This window comes from Bufo gargarizans, chromosome 2 (assembly GCF_014858855.1).
Source record: "Bufo gargarizans isolate SCDJY-AF-19 chromosome 2, ASM1485885v1, whole genome shotgun sequence".
Classification (NCBI taxonomy): Eukaryota; Metazoa; Chordata; class Amphibia; order Anura; family Bufonidae; genus Bufo; species Bufo gargarizans.
This window is the reverse complement of record NC_058081.1, coordinates 520537954-520560162: the sequence shown is the minus strand read 5'-3', so window position 1 is coordinate 520560162 and position 22209 is coordinate 520537954. Positions and strand designations below refer to the sequence as shown.

The window sequence follows — 22209 nt, the reverse complement described above, 5'->3', positions numbered from 1 at the left end:
CATAGAGGACAGTGTGCTTTCCTCCTACTCCCCCCCCCCCCCCTTGACATTTTGGAGTAATGGGGGCATTAGGGGTTGGGAGGCTCATAGAGGACTGGGGGGGGGGGAGTCTCAGAACAGTGTGTTTTCCTCCTACTCCCCCCCCCTGGGCATTTTGGGGTAATGGGGGCATTTTGGGGGGCTCATAGAGGATTCAGGGGGGGGGCTCATACAGGACAGAATAGGAGGAAAGCAGATTGTCCTCTATGAGCCCCCCAAACCCTTAATGCCCCCCAAAATGCTCAGGACAGTGTGCTTTCCTTCTACTCCTCTTCCCCTAGCCCTGGGCAGTTTGGGGGGCATTAGGGGTTGGGGGGCTCATAGAGGACTCGGGGGGGGGGGAGCTAATACAGGACAGAGTAGGAGGAAAGCAGACTGTCCTCTATGAGCCCCCTCCCTATGAGTTCTCTTGCTACCTGGCAGTGGCAGGCAATGCTGCCTTAATCTATCCCTTCCCGTTCCCATACAGAACAACAAACGGCACACCAACCAATCAATAGAAGGTGACCACCGTCCGGGACTCCGTGTCCGGTCAGGAGTGGGCGGGCAGGCAGGCAGGCAGACCTTCAGGCTGGGGCTGAGCTCGGTGCAGGGTCAGGTCAGAGAATGAATGGGTTTAAGCGGCGCCCGCTCCTGCTGCCTGCAAACACTGGCCAATCAGCAGCTGCCTCTTTGTGCTGCTGACTTGTGCTGATTGGCCAGTGTGAAAAGAGAACACGCCTGCAGCCTGGCCGGGAGAATCAACTTCATGCAATGAGGCAAGTTAATACAAGACAGGAGGGGGGCGGGGCCACCGATCAAAGTCAAAGACAAGTGCAGCGGGCCCGCTGCGCCTGCGCCACAGTGTGTGTAGTGTACTACTAGTACTGGCTAAAATAAACAGAGGGGGCGGGGCCTTCCCTGCGCTCCGGGCCCCCCTGCGCTGCGGGCCCCATAGCAACGGCGTGGTCTGCCTATATTGGCGGTACGCCACTGCCCTTGAGGTGAATCATCTGAACCTCATTTTCCCCATCATTCTACCACTGGGGCACTGCATGGGAGGGAAGAAGATCTGTCATCATTCCCAGGATAATCCGAGGAGGGGGTACTGAGAGCCCCTTACCAAGTACTGATTATAGAATTTGGAATCGGGGGTTGCCACCTCTCAGGCATACCCTGCTTGAATGGTAGAGAGATACATATTTTTTTGCCTTATGTCTCCTTATATTGCAGGTTGTCAGCCTCCAGGCGATATTACTTTGAACTGTTACACAAACAGGATGACATAGGGACAGACCATGTGGAATTGGCGGTGAGTCCTACCATATAAATTACTACATTGTAACCTTCTGGTGTATAATTATATAGGTACAGGTAGTAATAGGTCCAGTTCACACTTCAGTTATTTGATCAGTTATTTCTATCAGTTATTGTGAGCCAAAACCAGTAGTGAAGCCCAATCAGAAATCATGCATATTGGAAAGATCTGCTCCTGTTCTGTGTTTTTGACCCACACCCAGGAATGGGATTCAGCCAGTTACCAAGAGTTTTCCAGATCCGATTGTTAAAATTACAACTGGATCCGAGAACTGGCTGAGTCCCGATCCGGTGCTCTGGCGGCAGCAGGGCAGCTGGAGATGTTCCCTTGCATTGCTTTGCGCACTGCTGATAGTTTAGCTCCTTAGTTGGGTGTGTGGTATATAGTGTATTTATGTATGTGTACCATGTATGTGGTGTATTTATGTGTATGTGTGGTACATATATATGGTGTAAGGATAAGGAGCATGCTGGTATAACCTGGGTATCATCTGTATAAAATTATATATGTACAGCTGGTATAAGTTATACATCTTCTTGTATATAGTAATATGGAGCATGCTGGTATAACCTGGGCATCTCCTGTATATAATTATATATGTACAGCTGGTATAAGTTATACATCTTCTTGTATATAGTGATATGAAGCATGCTGATATAACCTGGGCATCTTCTGTATATAATTATATATGTACAGCTGGTATAAGTTATACATCTTCATGTATATAGTGATATGGAGCATGCTGGTATAACCTGGGTATCATCTGTATATAATTGTATATGTACAGCTGGTATAAGTTATACATCTTCTTGTATATAGTGATATGGGGCACGCTGGTATAACCTGGGCATCTTCTGTATATAATTATATACTGTATGTACAGCCGGTATAAGTTATACATCTTCTTGTATATAGTAATATGGACCATGCTGGTATAACCTGGGTATCTTCTGTATATAATTATATATGTACAGCTGGTATACATTATACATCTTCTTGTATATGGACCATGCTGGTATAACCTGGGTATCTTCTGTATATAATTATATATGTACAGCTGGTATACATTATACATCTTCTTGTATATGGAGCATGCTGGTATAACCTGGGCATCTTCTTTATATATTTATATAATTACAGCTGGTATAAGTTATACATCTTCTTGTATGTAGTGATATGGAACATGCTGGTATAACCTGGACATGGACATCTTGTGTATATATAGCATATTTTTCGCTTTATGATAAGATGCACCCCAGGTTTTAGAGGAGAATAAGAAAAAAATATTTTTCATCAGACCTCATATCAGATCCGACCCCCATAAATATTAGGACATCACATCAGACCCCCATATCAGCCCTCCATGTAAGAACGCCATCAGCCCTCCATGTCAGAACCCCATCAGCCCTCCATGTCAGAACCCCATCAGCCCTCCATGTCAGAACCCCATCAGCCCTTATATCAGACCCTTATTTCAGACTCCCATCAGACCTCAGATCAGCCCTTTATTTCAGACCCCCATCAGACCTCAGATCAGCCCTCAATGTGAGACCCCCTTCAGACTTCAGATAAGCTCTTTATTTCAGACCCCTATCAGACCTTAAAGGGAGTCTGTCACCACTATATAACCATATACAGCACTCACATGGCGCTGTAGCACACCTATACTTTATTCTAATGGTACCTTTGTTATATTCTTTAGACATCCAGAAGCAGGAAAAACAACGTTTATTTTATATGCAAATGAGCACTCGCAAGTGCCCAGGGGCAGCGTTCAGTGTGTAGGTGCCCAGGCTGCTCTGCCTTTTTAACCGTTACTCCTCCCCAGCCTCTGCCTTTGCCTGCCCTCCTATTCCCTTGTATCATCCCTAAGTCCGTCTGTCACCACTATATGACCAAATACAGCACTTGTATCATCTCTAGGTCCGGCCGAGATCCCGCGCCTGCGCACTGCTTCGCCGTGCAGGGGCAAGCACACTGCAATGCCCATTTTGGGTACGGCATCAATTCAACTAGTGCGCCTGCGCCAGCCGGCGAAGCATTGTGCAGGCGCGGGATCTCGGCCGGACCTAGAGATGATACAAGTGCTGTATTTGGTCATATAGTGGTGACAGACTCCGTTTAAATTAGCCCTCATTGTCAGACCCCCCATCAGCTCTCATTGTCAGACCCCCCAATCAGAGTTCCCATAATGGAAGCGGTCACTAATATTCACTTTATAAGACGCACAGCCATTCTCCCACCACATTTGGGAAGGGGGGGGGGGGGGGGAGTGCGTCTTATAAAGGCTGAAAAATACAGTAATTATATACAAACCGGATTCCAAAAAAGTTGGGACACTATACAAATCGTGAATAAAAACTGAATGCAATGATGTGGAGGTGCCAACTTCTAATATTTTATTCAGAATAGAACATAAATCACGGAACAAAAGTTTAAACTGAGAAAATGTACCATTTTAAGGGAAAAATATGTTGAATCAGAATTTCATGGTGTCAACAAATCCCCAAAAAGTTGGGACAAGGCCATTTTCACCACTGTGTGGCATCTCCCCTTCTTCTTACAACACTCAACAGACGTCTGGGGACCGAGGAGACCAGTTTCCCAAGTTTAGAAATAGGAATGCTCTCCCATTCTTGTCTAATACAGGCCTCTAACTGTTCAATCGTCTTGGGCCTTCTTTGCTGCACCTTCCTCTTTATGATGCGCCAAATGTTCTCTATAGGTGAAAGATCTGGACTGCAGACTGGCCATTTCAGTACCCGGATCCTTCTCCTACGCAGCCATGATGTTGTGATTGATGCAGAATGTGGTCTGGCATTATCTTGCTGAAAAATGCAGGGTCTTCCCTGAAAGAGATGACGTCTGGATGGGAGCATATGTTGTTCTAGAACCTGAATATATTTTTCTGCATTGATGGTGCCTTTCCAGACATGCAAGCTGCCCATGCCACACACACTCATGCAACCCCATACCATCAGAGATGCAGGCTTCTGAACTGAGCATTGATAACAACTTGGGTTGTCCTTGTCCTCTTTGGTCCGGATGACATGGCGTCCCAGATTTCCAAAAAGAACTTTGAATCGTGACTCGTCTGACCACAGAACAGTCTTCCATTTTGCCACACTCCATTTTAAATGATCCCTGGTCCAGTGAAAACGCCTGAGCTTGTGGATCTTGCTTAGAAATGGCTTCATTGCACTGTAGAGTTTCAGCTGGCAACGGCGGATGGCACGGTGGATTGTGTTCACTGACAAAGGTTTCTGGAAGTATTCCTGAGCCCATTCTGTGATTTCCTTTACAGTAGCATTCCTGTTTGTGGTGCAGTGTCGTTTAAGGGCCTGGAGATCACGGGCATCCAGTATGGTTTTACGGCCTTGACCCTTACGCACAGAGATTGTTCCAGATTCTCTGAATCTTCGGATGATCTTATGCACAGTTGATGATGATAGATGAAAAGTCTTTGCAATTTTTCGCTGGGTAACACCTTTCTGATATTGCTCCACTATCTTTCTGCGCAACATTGTGGGAATTGGTGATCCTCTACCCATCTTGGCTTCTGAGAGACACTACCACTCTGAGAAGCTCTTTTTATACCCAATCATGTTGCCAATTGACCTAATTAGTGTTAATTGGTCTTCCAGCTCTTCGTTATGCTCAAATTTACTTTTTCCAGCCTCTTATTGCTACTTGTCCCAACTTTTGGGGGATTTGTTTACACCGTGAAAATTTGAATCAACATATTTTTCCTTTAAAATTATACATTTACTCGGATTAAACGTTTGATCTGTCATCTACGTTCTATTACAAATAAAATATTGACATTTGCCATCTCCACATCATTGCATTCAATTTTTATTCACAATTTGTTTAGTGTCCCAACTTTTTGGGAATCCGGTTTGTATATGTAGAGCTGGTATAAGTCATGCATTTTCTCGTATATAGTGATATGGGCCATGCTGGTATAACCTGGGCATCTCCTGTATATATGCAACGGGCCCATGGGTTCAGTATCTGGGTTATCACTTGCCCCTTGGGAGGTTTCTATGAAATATGTCCCTCTTATAGAGCAAGTAAACATGATGCCAGCTGCGGTTAAGCAGCGGAAGCTCAAGGCTTCCTTTCTAGATGGTTATGTTGGTACACAGAGGTAGGATTGCCAAAGTGGTGCAGGGTGGCTTACAACCTCTGTAGATGTTATATACACGTGTCATGGTTTTCCTACCTGGATATCCGTGGATCCCAGATGTGATGTTGTCCGAAGCTGTGCAAAAGGGTAGTTAACTTGGATAGTGTAGAAATAAAGTTGAGTCTAGACTTGGTTGTATGGAAGTTCAACAGTTGCTTTACTTTGCATAAACGATAATCCAAACAATCCACAAAACTTGTCTTGGTTCCCAGCAAGTTTTAGCAGGACTTTGGCAGGCAAATACTTCTGCAAAACAAACTTCTCTCTGCTGAATCTGTGGTATATTCACTAAGCTCTGATTTGTCAGCAATATTAACCCCTTAAGGACCAAGCCATTTTTCACCATTCTGCCCAGGCCATTTTTAACAAATCTGACATGTCACTTTGTGTGGTAATAACTTTAAAACACTTTTACTTATACAGGCCATTCTGAGATTGTTTTCTAATCACATATTGTACTTCATAATAGTGTTAAAATTGAGTCAAAAAATGTCATTTTTATTTATAAAAAAATACCAAATTTGCCCAAAATTTTTAAAAAATTAGCAAATTTCTAATTCTCTACTTTTATAATAGGTAGTAATACCTCCAAAGATAGTTATTATTTTACCCCATATGTCTAATTCATGTTTGGATCATTTTGAAAATGATTTATTTTTTTCTTTTGGGATGTTAGAAGACTAAGGCCCCTTTCACACGGGCGAGTATTCCGCGTGGATGTGATGCGTGAGTTGAGCGCATTGCACCCGCACTGAATACCGACCCATTCATTTCTATGGGGCTGTGCACACGAGCGGTGATTTTCACGCATCATTTGTGCGTTGCGTGAAAATCGCAGCATGCTCCACTTTGTGCGTTTTTCACGCAACGCAGGCCCCATAGAAGTGAATGGGGTTGCGTGAAAATCGCAAGCATCCGCAAGCAAGTGCGGATGCGGTGCGATTTTCACGCACGGTTGCTAGGAGACGATTGGGATGGAGACCCGATCATTATTATTTTCCCTAATAATAGCATTCTGAATATAGAATGCATAGTAAAATAGCGCTGGAGGGGTTAAAAAAAAATAAAAAAAAATTTAACTCACCTTAGTCCACTTGATAGCACTGCCCGGCATCTCGTCTGTCTCCTTTGCTGAACAGGACCTGTGGTGATGTCACTCCGGTCATCACATGATCCATCACATGATCTTTTACCATGGTGATGGATCATGTGATGGATCATGTGATGACCGGAGTGACTTCACCACAGGTCCTGTTCCTGGAATGAATGCTCACCACAGGTCCTGTTCAGCAAAGGAGACAGAAGAGATGTCGGGCTACGCGATCAAGTGGACTAAGGTGAGTTAAATTATTATAATTTTTTTTTTAACCCCTCCAGCGCTATTTTACTATGCATTCTGTATTCAGAATGCTATTATTTTCCCTTATAACTATTTTCCCACAACGCCCGTCTAAAAGAGGCCTTAGAAGTTTAGAAGCAAGTCTTTTAAGAACATTTCCAAACCCCAATTTTTTCAGGACCAGTTCAGTTATGAAGTCACTTTCTAGGGCTTACATATTAGAAACCACCCATAAATCACCGCATTTTAGAAACTAAACCCCTTAAGCTATTCAAAACTGATTTTATAAACTTTGTTAACCCTTTAGGTGCCCCACAAGAATTAAATGAAAATGGGAATTAAATTTTAACATTTCACTTTTTTTTAGCAGATTTTAATTTTCACTTTTTATTTTTTCTTCAACACATCAAGAGTTAACACCAAAACAAAACTCAAAATCTATTGCTGATAATCTGTAGTTTACAGAAACACCCCATGTGTGCTTAAAAACTGATGTATGGGCGCACAGCATGCTTCAGAGTGGAAGGAGCACCATATGGCTTTTGGGGGACAGATTTTGCAGGATTGGCTTTTTGAAGCTATGTCGCCAATGAAGACACCCGAGGTGGCCCTACAGTGGAAACCCCCAAAAAGTCACCCCATTCTGGAAACTACACCCCTCAAGGAATATTTCAATATATGTGTAGTACGCACTTTGACTCATCAGGAGTTTCACATAATTAGGAAACACTTGGCTGGGAAAATTAAAAATTAAAATTTTTCCAGAAAAAGTTGCTTTAGACCCACATTTTTTACTTTCAGAAGGGGTAACAGGACAAAGTGCACCCCACATTTTGTTCCCCATTTCCTCCCAAATATGCCAACACTCAATATAAGATCAAAAAATGATGTATGGGTGCATGGCAGTGTTCAAAAGGGAAGTAGCGCCATAGGGCTTTTGTAGGACAGATTCTGCAGGATTAGCTTTTGGGAGCTATGTCGCATGTGAAGACACCCTGAGGTACCCCTAGGGTGGAAACCCCAAAAAAGTGGCCCCATTCTGGAAACTACACCCCTCAAGGAATATTTCAAGATGTGTAGTGAGAACTTTGTCCTTAAAGGTGATTCATGGAATTGGCTGTGAAAATGAAAAAAAAAATTTTTTTCCCAAAAATTGACTTTAGGCCCACATTTTTCACTTTCACAAGGGGTAACAGGACAAAATGCACTCCACATTTTGTTCCCCATTTCCCCCCGAATACGCCAGCCGCCCATATGTGCTCAAAAAATGATCTGTGGGCGCACAGCAGGCTTCAGAGTGGAAGGAGCACCATTTGGCATTAGGAGAGAGGATTTAGCTGGAATGGTAATTGGGAGCTATGTCGCATGTGAAGACACCCTGAGGTGGCCCTAGAGTGGAAACCCCAAAAAGTGACCCTATTCCGGAAACTACACCCCTCAAGGAACATTTAAAGATGTGTAGTGAGCACTTTGACCCATCAGGCGTTCTATAGAATTAGGAAACGCTTGGCTGTGAAAATGAAAAATTACAATTTTTTCCTTAAAATTTGCTTCACACCCACATTTTTCACATTCATAAGGGGTAACAGGACAAAATGCACCCCACATTTTGTTCCCCATTTTTCCCCAAATACGCCAACACCCTAATTGTGCTAAAAAAATGATGTATGAGCGTATGGCAGGGCTCTAGAGTCAAACAGCTAAATATAGATTCTGCTAACCTGAATTGGCAGACACGTGTCGCATTAAATAAATTCCTGAGGGCCCCAAAAATGAAACCCCCAGAAGTGACACAATTTCACAAAGAGTACGAACATTTTAAGTGGTGGAAAGGAAACTTTTTAGCAAACAGGTGTCTCACAAAAACACGAGTGACAGCTTTTCAAAGCACACATTTGTAAAAATAAAAAATTTATAGCAGACCCCAATTTTTCACTTTCACAAGGGGTTAAAGGAGAAAATGCACCCAGTACATTTTCTCCCCTTTTTGCAAACACCCCATATGTGCTTGTAGCCTGCTGTACGGGTGCACAGCAGGCAAACTGCAAAATATGATTTTGCTGACAGGCCTGAATTGGCAGACATATATTTTAGGAGCCATGTCGCATTAAATAAATGCCTGAGGTCCCCAGAAATAAAAAATAAAAAACAAGAAATGACCCCATTTTGAAAAGAGCACCCCCGTACGGACATTTTAAGTGGTGGAAAGGGTACTTTTCAGCAAACAGGTGTCTCACAGAAGGCAGAAATACTTGCTTTCTTCCTCAGGTTTTCGTATGGATCCAGAAAAGGTCTGTGCGGTATTGGACTGGGATCGACCTGAGAATCAGAAAGTGCTGATGCGGTTTTTGGGGTTCACCAATTACTACAGAAAATTAATCCTGAATTATACTACTGTTGTTAAACCTTTGACCGATATGACCAAGAAAGGTGTTGATTTCTCAGTCTGGTCTGATGAGGCATTGCATGCCTTTTCTACTATAAAGAAGTGTTTGCTGCAGCTCCCATTCTGGTGCAACCCGATGTGTCTCAACCTTTCATTGTGGAGGTGGATGCGTCAGAAGTGGAAGTCGGAGCAGTTTTGTTGCAGGGTCCCCTCTCCTGGCAATTGGCGCCCCTGTGCTTTCTTTTCTAAAAAACTCTCTTCTGCTGAAAGAAATTATGATGTTGGTAATAGAGAGTTGCTGACCATTAAATTGGCTTTTGAAGAGTGGCGCCATTGGTTGGAAGGAGCGATCCATCCCATTACTGTAATTACTGATTATACGAATCTGTCTTACCTGCAATCGGCAAAGCTTCTTAATCCAAGGCAGGCCAGATGGTCATTGTTTTTTACCAGATTTAATTATGTGGTCACTTATCGCCCTGGGGTCAAAAACATCAAGGCGGATGCTTTGTTGCGTAGCTTCCCTTCGGGGGGGGGCGGGGGGGGGGGGGGTTCTGAGGATCCTGCTCCGATTTTGGCTGATGGGGTGGTGGTATCAGCTCTGTATCTTGAACTTGAGGCTGAGGTGTTGGATGCTCAAGGGGAGGTTTTTTGTTCCTTCTGGGCTTCCGCGCAAAGTGTTCAAGGAACATCATGACACCGTCCTTGCTGGACACCCTGGGAGTAGATCCATGGTGGATCTTATTTCCCTGAGATTCTGGTGGCCAGGGTTACGTAAAAGTGTGGAGGGCTATGTGGCAGCTTGTGAGACCGCACGTGCCAAGGTGACTCATACTCAGCCGTCAGGATCTCTTCTTCCTTTGTCCATCCATCCGTCCTTGGAAGCATTGTCCATGGACTTATCACTGATCTTCCTAGTTCTTCTGGGAAGATGGTGATTTTGCTGGTGTGGATCATTTCAGTAAGATGGCGCATTTATACCTTTATCGCTTTGCCTAATGCCAAAACTCTCGCACAAGTGTTTATTGTTAACATGGCATTCCCTCTGATGTGGTGTCGGATAGGGGGACGCAATTTGTTTCCAGGTTCTGGAGGGCATTCTGTTCTCGTCTGGGAGTTCAGTTGTCCTTCTCTTCGGCTTTCCATCCCCAGTTGAACGGATAAACTGAATGCACTAACCAGAACCTGGAGACTTATTTCAGGTGTTTGTCTGCGAGAATCAGGAGGAGTGGTCTTCATTTTTGTCTTTGGCCGAGTTTGCTTTAAATAACCGTAGACAGGAGTCCACTGATAAGTCACCATTTTTTGGTGCATATGGATTTCACCCTCAGTTTGGTACTTTTTCGGGGACTGAGTCCTCTGGTATACCTGAAGAGGAAAGATTCTCTTCCTCTTTGTCATCTATCTGGCAGAAGATTCAAACCAATTTGAAAAAAATGGGCGAAAGATATAAATGTATGGCTGACAAGAAATGTATGTCTGGTCTGGACCTGTGTGTGGGTGATTTGGTGTGGTTTTCCACTAAGAACATTAGATTGAAGGTACCCTCCTGGAAGTTGGGGCCCAAGATTTATTAATCCTTACAAAATCTCTGCAATTGTTAATCCTGTTGCATTTCATCTCGAACTTCAGCAGACTTGGAAGATCTATAATGTGTTCCACAGGTCTAAAAACTGTTGAATCTGCTGAACCATCTCCCTTACCACCTCCTCCTGTCTTGGTGGATGGTAATCTGGAATTTGAAATCAGAATAATTAACTCATGTGTTCTTCGGGGGTCCCTTCAGTATCTCGTACATTGGAAGGGTTACGGTCCAGATGAAAGAACATGGGTTCCAGCGACTGATGTCAGTGCCAATCGCCTTCTTAAGGCCTTTCACAGGGCCCACCCAGATAAGGTCGGGTACTATCACTGCCGATCCTGTGAGAGATCTGACGAGATCAGATAGACTTGCTGCACGTGAGTCTATCTGACAGGTTCTAGGTGTTTCCTTTCAGTTTGTTGTTGTGGGCGGGATCCCACCTCTCCACAGGTTCGGCTCGTTTGCTGATTAGAGGCTCTATTTTAGTCTATCTCTGACTTCTCACCATGCGGTTGATATTTCCTTCTGGAGTATCTGCTGGTTGTTTGTGGATCCCTTGTTCCTCACTCTTCCCAAGCTAAGGTCCGCTTTTGCTCTGTGTTGTTTGTGTCAGTCTAGGTCTCATGGAGATGCTGGCCCAGTCACTGTGGAAGGTACCGGCAGTCTCATTCCCCGTTCCCTAATCTAGGGTTTGCTACAGTATTAGCAGGGTCTAGGTACCTGTGTATGTGTTCGTCCACCATCAGGGCTTGCACATACTGTCAGGAGTCGGGGAGAGACTCAGGGATTGCTAAGAGGTAACCATCTCTCCCTCACTAGCTTCTAGGCCTAGACTGTTATCCTATGCTGTCTGTTTATGTGGTATACCTGTTTTGCACATTACCCCGTGACACACACATTTGTAAAAATGAAAAATTACTAGCAGATCCCAATTTTTCACTTTCACTAAGGGGTTAAAAGAGAAAATGCACCCCAGTATATGTTCCCCATTTTCTCCCTTTTTTGCAAACACCCAATATGTGTTTGTAGCCTGCTGTATGGGCGCACAGCAGGCAAACTGCAAAATATGAATTTTGCTGACAGGCCTGAATTGGCAAACATGAATTTTAGGTGCCATGTCGCATTAAATAAATTCCTGAGGTCCCCAGAAATAAAAAAAACCCAAGAAGTGACCCCATATTGGAAAGAGCACCCCCATACAAACATTTTAAGTGGTGGAAAGGGTACTTTTCAACAAACAGGTGTCTCACAGAAGGCAGAAATACTTGAGAAAGCATTTCAAAGCAGACATTTGAAAAAATGAAAAAGTACTAGCAGACCCCAATTTTTCACTTTCACAAGGGGTTAAGGGAGAAAATGCACCCCAGTATATGTAGCGACGGCTACCACAAGGTCTTTCCCTGGATGAGTAGGGTGTCTGAGAACAGTTTCCCTCTCGGGTATAACCAGAGAACCAAATAGGTGTGCACTAAGCGCTCATTCCTGACTAACTTTGGAGTTATCCCCTTCTCTTGGCTGTTCCTGAACAGTTCCTGCAGGCACTTCTTGATCCTGTTGCGTTGTACTCGCTGAGTACTTTTATCCACTCTCTGGATCTCATAGCCCTCCGATGAGGGGACAGCCACGACTGTGTATGGTTTGCGTTCCCAGTGACTATCCAGCTTGCTTACTGGGTGATTGTTTGAGCCAAACTTTGTCTCCTGGTTGCAATGGCTCAGCATGTGCATGCTGATCAAAGTCCTGTTTTTGTTTAGCTTTCTCTATTTTAGAGTCCACTATTTCTCTGGCATCCTCTAAGCACTTCTGATTCTCTTTGACCCACTCAGATTGAGGAAGGAGGAGTTCAGAGTCCGGCACAGGGTACATATCCATTACCATCTTGGCATCTCTCCGGGGCACCACTATCTGATGAAGACACTCATAGGTGACTGGACCAAGAGTTCTTCTGAGGAGTAGATCTCTCTGTATGAAGAGCATTCTCCGTTGTCACCAGAGGTGACATAGATCTGATTGAGCTCTCCGTTGCCGGATTCTCTCCGGTACTCTGACACTGGTGTCTGGAAGTAATAAAAGGCACAACACTGGAAAGGTAATCCAATAGTTCTCTGATAACTCTACTCTCTCCTTGTAGTTGGAGCCAGAGCTCTTTCTCAACTGGAGGTGAGGGACCACTGGTCCTTGCAGCATTAGAGGCTTTGGAGGCCTGATGCTCAGTGCGTAGAGCTACCTGCCGTGCAAATCGGGAGTAGAACATTGGCATTTCCACCTTTTCCCACTGATCATCTTTGGAAATAAGTTCATTCTGGGCAGGTAGCCTGGATAAGGCTTCAGCATTGTCATTAGCTTTGCCTGTCCGGTGCTTAATGGTAAAGTCGAAGTTTGCCAGTCTAGAGGCCTATAGAAACATAGAATGTGTTGGCAGATAACAACCATTTGGCCCATCTAGTCTGCCCAATATACTGAATACTATGAATAGCCCCTGCCCCTATCTTATATGAAGGATGGCCTTATGCCTATCCCATGCATGCTTAAACTCCTTCACTGTATTTGCAGCTACCACTTCTGCAGGAAGGCTATTCCATGCATCCACTACTCTCTCAGTAAAGTAATACTTCCTGATATTACTTTTAAACCTTTGCCCCTCTGATTTAAAACAATGTCTTCTTGTAGCAGTTTTTCTTCTTTTAAATATTCTCTCCTCTTTTACCATGTTGATTCCCTTTATGTATTTAAAAGTTTCTATCATATCCCCTCTGTCTCGTCTTTCTTCCAAGCTATACATGTTAAGGTCCTTTAACCTTTCCTAGTAAGTTTTATCCTGCAATCCATGTACTAGTTTAGTAGCTCTTCTCTGGACTCTCTCCAAAGTATCAATATCCTTCTGGAGATATGGTCTCCAGTACTGCGCACAATACTCCAAATGAGGTCTCACTAGTGCTCTGTAGAGCGGCATGAGCACCTCCCTCTTTCTACTGGTAATGCCTTTCCCTATAAACCCAAGCATTCTGCTAGCATTTTCTGCTGCCCATCTTTGCTCTAGAGCTCCCAGACGTGCAGTATTCAAATGAGCCGGTGGATTATTATCTGTATAGACGGTGATAGGTGTGGCCGCTAGATAATCCTTCAACTTCTCAGTTACAGCCTAGACCAAGGCCAGGAATTCCAGTTTGAAGGAGCTATAATTATAGTCATTCCACTCCGGTTCTCGTAACGATCTGCTGGCATAGGCGATGACTCTTTCAGTCCCAGCTTGTGTCTGAGATAGTACGGCTCCTAAACCTTTCTTACTTGCGTCTGTATAGAGACAAAATGGTAGGCTATAGTCAGGGTAGCCCAAGACTGGTGGCTAAGTGAGTTTTTCTTTAAGCAGCTGGAAAGTGATCTCTTGCTCTTCATTCCATTCTACTGGTATTTTAGCATTCTGACTGCCTTTGGGATGACCCTCCAAAAGCTCCTGGATCAGCTCCGCAATTTGAGTGAAGTGTGGGATAAAGCTCCGATAGTAACTCGCAAATATGAGGAAGCTCTTGACGTCTTTGACGGTCTTAGGAGCGGGCCAGCTCTGTACGGCCGCTATCTTATCAGGGTCCGGTTTCACGCCTTCTGGCTCACAACATGTCCCAGATATTTCACTTGGGGTTTCAAAAAGTGACACTTTGAAGGTTTGACTTTTAATCCATGTTGAGCCAGAGTCTGGAATACATCTGCTAAAGGCTGTAAATGCTCTTCATAAGTCTTGGAGTAGACGATCACATCATCCAAGTACAGCAATACCAATTCAAAGTTTTTGTGTCCAAGACATCTTTCCATTAATCTCGGAAATGTTCCAGGGGCGTTGCACAGCCCAAATGGCATGTTGTTGAACTCGAACAGATCCATTGAGGTAGTGAAAGTGTTTTTTTCTTTATTTTCTGGTGCCATGGGGACTTTCCAGTAGCCACTGGTTAGATCCAGGGTTGAGAAATAGGCAGCAGATCCCAGGGCTGCTAGAGATTCTTCAATTTGTTGCAGCGGGTACGCGTCCTTGTGCGTCATGTTGTTAAGTTTGCGATAATCCACGCAGAAACGGGTGGTTCTGTCCTTCTTTACCAGGACCAAAGGGGCAGCCCAGGGGCTGTGGCTATCCTGGATGACATTAGCTGTGTTCATGTCCTGAACCATCTTCTTCACCTGCTGGTATAGGGCTGGAGGTACGGGCCTATATCTTTCTTTAAGATTAGTGGCCATATTACGCTCGTTTGACCAAGAACCTTCCTACCAAAGGAGAGATTAGTATTAGACAAGGGACCTAGCAGGACGGTGGCATGACGTAGGGGTGTGTGCCGCGCTCCTCCCTTCGCCACCTCCCCCTCTCTCCAAGCCTCCCACTCTGATGTGGTACGCTGAGCCTAGTTTGTGACCTGCCGGAAGCGTGTGCCTGTGTGAAGCCGGGAGCTGCTTCGGGTGGAACTGGTGGCACCGACTTTAAAGCTGGATCCGACGTGGGCCCTGAGGATGACGCTCTGATTCCTCCAACGGCCGTGGCTATACTTCTGGCCTTAGCTGCAAAGTGAGAGATCCTGCGGTGTGGAACGGCTGAGGTACAATTTTTTACCTTGGGTGGGCGTCGGGAGTTGGTGGGATCCCTCCGGAGCTGAAGTGTGAGCGCTGCAGAGCTCTGTCCCATCCTGGCCCTGCTGATCCTGCGGTCGAGGTTTTGTGCCTCGTTCTATCCTGACCCTGCGGTGGATGCCCTGTGCTTTTCTTTATTCTGGCCTGGCTGACCTCGCGGTGGATTCTGGTGAGCAGTGTGCAGACGCCGCTGTGCTTCTCTCTCTCCTGATCTTGCGGTCGATGCTGGCGAGCGGTGGTGTCTGGCCGTGGACGTCGGTGGAGCCGTGAGTAGAGACTGGATCCTGTAGATCTGTGGAGCGGGGTCCCTCATGGTCGCGCTGTGTAGTGTGTTTTTGAGGGTTGGGGACCACGGGTAATTACCTGCAGAAACCTGCGGTGCCATCGGTAACTGTCAGCCGTATATGCAGAGATACCGGACTGGATTGGCCCTCCGATTAAATACCAGGCGCTGAGAGGATTATGGCTGGGTGACTTGACATCTCTTTTGGTATTGTCTCCTGGGTGGTCCAGGATCGTGAGGCCTGAGGAGGCATTTACTGGTTCTTCTACAGAGGACTTATGCACCATATTATCCTACTCTTATAAGACTCTTATGAAGCAAACTCTCCCGGCCCCACAGTAACTTTGATTTGGCGCTCCCTGGGCCAGCTGAACTACATCGTTATCTAGAGTTAAAAGGAGCTTTTGTTTGTATAATGTGCCCCTAAGTTGGTATACCGGTGGGAGGGTGTCCGCATACTGCAGAATATTTGCATGTTGTTGCCCTAGTTAAGCATGTGCCCTGTCTTTATGCTCTCCTCAACTTATTTTCAGCTCTTTTTCTGAATTCAGGCGCAATATTCATCCGCATTTAATTTAAATATGGCTTATTAATGTCTTCAGGACTGTGAAGTAGGTTTTCTGGGTTTTACAGTGGATGACGGGCATTACCCGGTCCGGATCCGGAGTATTAGTGGATCAGGCACTGGAAATTCCTATGTATGTATATCTTTAGGTTCTAATATTGGTTTTCTATGTCTGGTTTTCTGTGGGAATTTTCCGTACGGGGTCCGATAAAGTGCCACCTAAGTTCCGTAAGTCAGGAGGGATGGCCTCGCCGAAAAGTGGTCAGGAGGGAAGTCCCCGCTACCTAAAACTAGGGGAGGTACACAGAGATCTGCTTTACAGGTTGAGCAGGGAGTGGGTATCACGGACCGGTCAGAGTTAGGCATTATAAAGGTTAATATATCCCAGAGCAAAGGTTTTGAAAATATTAAATAAGAAACTCTCTGATATTTTGGGAGTAGTAAAAAAAGTTACTAACACATCGGTTGCAGAGATGGCTTTATCTCTCTCAGCAGTGCAAGGTGATATCGCGATAATTAGAGATGAGATGGCAAAACTAAGAGTGAAGGTGAAGGAGCTGGAATCTGCAGTGGATTTGGCCACTTCAGAGACCAGTCTCTTAAAAAAAGAGACTGGATGAGGTAGATGCAGACCGATCCTGGCATAAAGGGAAACTGATAGATTTGGAAGATAGATCTCGCAGAAATAACTTGCGATTAGTAGGTTTTCCAGAAGGAACAGAACAGGATAACCCCTCAAACTTTATCCAAAAATGGTTGGTGGAAAACTTGGGGCCGGATCATGATGCTTCTACTTTTTGAGTGGAAAGGGCCCATAGAATCCCCTTTAAAAAGCCCCCACCAGGGGCTCCCCCTAGGGCAGTTCTGGCAAAACTAGTTTGTTCAACAGACCGGGATTGGGTACTTAGATGGAAAAGAGAGGTATTGGAGACATACTTTAATGGTAATTTGATATTGATATATCCAGACTTCTCACGAGAGACCCAAATTAAAAGAAGATCTTTTTCGGAGGTCGAAAAAAGATTAGCTGCAGCTAATGTTAAGTACTCAATGATGTACCCAGCCAAGTTCAGGGTAGTGTATGATGATACGGTCCGGTTTTTCTCTACACAGGCAGAGGCAGTGTAATGGCTGGACACGGCAGGGCTATAAAGAAAATAATGTTGTGGGAGGAGGGAGACTAGGGGGAAAAGTGGTTTGGGGGGAGGTTTGGTGGTTTGGAAGAGGTTGATGGGTAAAGTGGTTTTCCTTATCAACCATGGAGGGGGTATTTTGGGGGTGGGTATTGGGGAGGGATTGGCTGTCGTCACTCGCTTTATGGACTTGTGTGTCTCTCTCCTAGACGGGAGACCAGGATTATCAGGTATTAATTGGTTATGCCAGGTAACATTCTATTCTGGAATGTGAGAGGGTTGGGAGACAGGGTGAAGAGGACAGTGGCGTTTGATCAGGTGGCCCGCCATTTACCATCAATTGTTGTACTATTAGAAGCCCATGCAACAGTGGACAGGCTCTATACATTAAAAAGAAAATGGGCCTCTTTTGAATACCACGCTTACTTCTCTTCTTATTCAAGAGGGGTTAGTGTTTATATCCATGGTGGTATGGAATTTCTACCGGTGGATAGTGTGATTGATAAAGAGGGGAGATTTGTCTTCTTGCATGGGTATTGGAAAGGACAGGAGATCATAATGGCGTTTGTTTATATTCCTCCACCATATAAATCAACTGTTCTCTCTTTATTAGCTAAATATCTGTCACGACCCTTGGTCATGGTCGTGACTCCTGTAACCGCAAGCAGTTGCCTGCGGTCTTGGTGTTGTTGTCAATCACAGGTGAGGGCTATAGTATGTTGCCTGACCTGTGGTTGCTGCTGGCAACATTGTGTATGTGGCAGCAGAGCAGCCTGAGCGGTGCTAGGCAGCTTGCTGCAATAGGCATGCGGTTGCACCTGGCAACCTCTCTTTATAGATGTGCCTTTTATCGGTGTGCACGGGGTGTTATGTGTTATGTGCACTTCCCCTTTTATTTGATGTCTTCCCTTCCCTGGTGTTGGAAGGGTTAACTTCCTTCCTAGTGTGTGTGTGCACTGGGTGTGTCTCACTGTGGGTGTGGCTACTTGGCCCTATAAAGCCTCAGTGAATAGCAGTAGTCAGTGGGGGTTCTTCAGCCATGCTTGCTGGAGACAGCCTCCTGGTTATTTACCATCTGCCAGTGAGGGCCACCCTGGTGGTCATAAACATTATATCTGGTGTTAGTTTATGGTTTATCTGTTATTGCAGCATATGGTTTACTGGGTTCCCGTGTGATTTCTGTCATGTGCTGTGTCCTTTGTGTTGGTTGTGGATAGCAGCACTTGCACGTGGGTTCCAGGTTGTGTGTCTCTGGCAGGTAAGTGTGGTACTAGTCTCACTTACCTGTCATTGCCATATGTCTGTTTATGTTCCCCTTTCTATGTAGCTTGGCCAGTGAGACTCCTGTTCCTCCGTGTCTAGGAGGAACAGGTCGTCTTACCCTGCTCCTAGTCCAGGGCCACCCTGAGGGCGAGCAGGAATATCAGGTTACGGAGTATGAGCCCTCCTACCTTTAGTGTTGGCTCATACGGATAGGAGACAGGGTCAGAATTAGGGATGTGTAGGAGGTGACCTTCTCCCTTATTCCTGTCCTGGCCATGCTCTGATCACCCATCTGCTGATACCGCACAGCTGAGGGTTTTCCCTATCCGCAGCCGTGACAGTATGACCACCAAGGCTCCTCACCTGGTATGCCTTCGAAAGAGGGTGTAGCATGTATTGCCAGCCGTTTTCGGCATACATGCGCGCTCTCCGGAGGGAGAGCGTTATGGGGTTCACCGTTAACGGCGCGGTTGGTGGCTTATTCCCCGCCACCTTGCTAACCGTGTCCGTGTTGGTGACCCCTCGTCCCTCTCAGGGTTCCTTGCTCTGGTCGTCTGCTGGCAGTATTCCATGGTATACCTGCTCGGTGCTGGTCTGGGAATGTCTGCTGGCAGCGACCTGGTGTAGGAACGTTTTCCTGAGTTGGACGCGGTGTCCAGTGTCCCTCCTCCAGACTGCTTTGGTGGCTGGCTGCCTGGGACCTAGGTGTCGGTCCAGGTATGTTGGCGGCAGTTCTGGAGGAGGATACGGGTACCTGTCTGGCAGTGCCTCCAGTTGTTCTTTCTTCCAGTCTGCTCCCCTTTCTATGTAGCCAGGGTTGGCTCATACGGATAGGAGACAGGGTCAGAATTAGGGATGTGTAGGAGGTGACCTTCTCCCTTATTCCTGTCCTGGCCATGCTCTGATCACCCATCTGCTGATACAGCACGGCTGAGGGTTTTCCCCATCCGCAGCCGTGATAATATCTAGCCACAAAAAAAACCTGCCTGCTATTAGTAGCCAGAGATTTTAATTCCTTACTTGACCCTGGGCTGGACTGTTTCTCCTCTGCTGGGCAAAGTCTACCCTGAGCTCAATTTGCCAGGAGCTGGCGCTGGTTTATATCTGCTGGCACCTCTATAGCAATAAGATAATCTATTCTTGCTTTAGCCAGTCCTATGGGTCAATGTCCCGTATTGATCTGGCTTTCGCAAGTCGAGATTTGTGTCAACGAATTCTGAAAATGAAGTATGAACCTCATGGAATATCAGATCATTCTCTAGTCCTGATCTCGCTCAGAGAGGTGGATCCTCCAGTCCCAGGTAGAACCTTCAAATTGAATTCGCATTGGCTGGACGTGATAGGAGAGCAGGGCCAGGTAGATCATGAAATACAGGAATTCTGGGGATTCAATGTAGGCTCGACACATATTCATTATGTGTGGGATGCATTGAAGGCCCATAAAGGGGTATATATTTCTCTAAAATCAACCGGTATAGATTTGAACTTCGTCAAAGGGAACAACAGTTGAAAGAGACAATTAGGAGATTACAGGGTGTATTGAACGTTAATCATAACGAACAAAACATAACCCAGTTAAAAGAGGCGAATGCACAGTTTAAGATAAATTTTATATAGTAAAGCTCAACATAAGCTTCTTTTCCAGGGCCAAAATCGCTTCTGTGTATCGGGTAAAACAGGAAAGTTCTTGGCACGGTTGGTTGCTAACCAGAGAGTGGCTACTACTATAAGCGAGATTAGGAACTTAAAAGGCAATAGGGTGAGATCTTCACCTCTGATTAGGGAAGAATTTGTGAAATACTACTCTGGGCTCTATCAGTCAGATACTATGCTTAGACGGGATGATATGGAGCAATATCTACAACAATTAGGACTTCCCTCAGTTAGAACCACAGGATAGGGAAATGTTGGAGCGCCCTATCGATCTTGAGGAGTTGCGATAGATTCTTCCACTACATAAATATAATTCATCCCCTGGCCCTGATGGCTTGCCATTTGAACTCTATAGGTACCATGCTAAATCGCTCCTCCCAATCTTTTTGCAGGTCCTGAATGAATCCTGTGGTTCTGGTGCTTTACCTCCGTCATTCAGAGAGGCAGTGATTATCTTGGTGTTGAAAAAGGATAAAGATGGATGCGATATGGGTTCATATAGACCCATATCGCTCTTAAATACAGATTATAAGATCTTTGCTAAAATATTGGCTAACCGCCTGAAAAGGGTCATAGCCTCTCTGGTACATAATAATCAGACGGGATTCATTCCGGGCCGACAAATTCAGATGAGCCTTTATAGGGTGTATTTGAATCTTTCGGTTGGGGGGGATAAAGACCACTCCATCCTGTCCTTGGATGCCGCAAAGGCGTTTGACAGGATGGAGTGGTCTTTCCTTTGGGCTACTATGTCTCATTTTGGATTGGGGACCGTATTTATAGAGATGACTCAAATGCTATATGAACAGCCGTTAGCTCGGTTAAACATCAACGGAATTTGTTCCTCCCCTATTACGATGCGGCGGGGGATGAGACAGGGATGCCCTCTCTCTCCCCTGCTTTTTGCTTTATTTATTGAACCATTGGCGTGTAAGATGCCTTCAGACAATAGTATAGACGGCAGGAGTAAGCGATAAAATAAGCCTGTATGCTGATGACGTTATTTTGCTTTTGGACCGGGGATGGAAAATTCTCCCTTATGTGATAACAGTAATAGAGGATTTTGGTAGACTCTCGGGCTATCGGGTTAATTGGTCCAAGTCATCGCTCCTCCCGCTTAACCGCAAGGCCGTAGATGAGGGGAGTGGAGTAAAGGTTCTTGCTCCGTATGATACCTTAGAGTATTTGGGGATTAAGATAGGTCTCCCTATAAAGAGGTTTTATGAGCTTAATTTAACCTCAGTACTGAACAAAGTAAAGTCCAAAATATGTGCTTGGCAGAAATTGATTCTGGCGCAGACTGATCGAATAGCGCTTATTAAGACGATTGTCCTTCCTATCGTGATGTACCCAATGTGTGCTTCCCCAGTATGGATTGATGATATATTTTTCCATAGATTGGAGTGCCTTATTAATGACCTAATATGGGGGAGAAAGAGGGTTAGAATAAAACAAAAATACCTATGGTTGTCGGAATTAGATGGTGGGCTATCACTCCCTTTCTTTCAGGGATATTATTTGTGTGCACAGATTCAGCAGTGTTGTAGATTCACTGATAGTTTATTAGCACAATATCTGACGTATGTTCTGGGGAAACCAATAGAGAATATTTTTTCATGTTTGGAATCTGGCTATTCTGGGGTGAGGAAGTCCTTATCGATTCCTTGGTCATTACAAATGGTTTGGAATAAGCTTAAGAGGACTTTGAAAGTTTCTCACCCTTTTGTGTTTACCCCTGTGTGGGAGAACAGGAATTGGGTGAAATTTTTCAAAATCACTGATTATGCTTACTGGTCACGTAGGGGGGTGGTTAATATGTGTCATCTCTTCGCACATGGACACTTTAAAACCTTTTTTTATTATAACTTC

At 45.1% G+C, this 22209-nt stretch overlaps 1 protein-coding gene across 1 annotated transcript in view; it reads left to right on the top strand.

Moving 5' to 3' along the window:
* The window catches only part of B4GALNT3 (beta-1,4-N-acetyl-galactosaminyltransferase 3), a 126807-nt gene that overhangs the window by 75836 nt on the left and 28762 nt on the right, over window positions 1–22209 (top strand). The window contains 1 exon segment of the mRNA XM_044281390.1: window positions 1252–1330. Coding sequence (XP_044137325.1) covers window positions 1252–1330 — 79 coding nt within the window.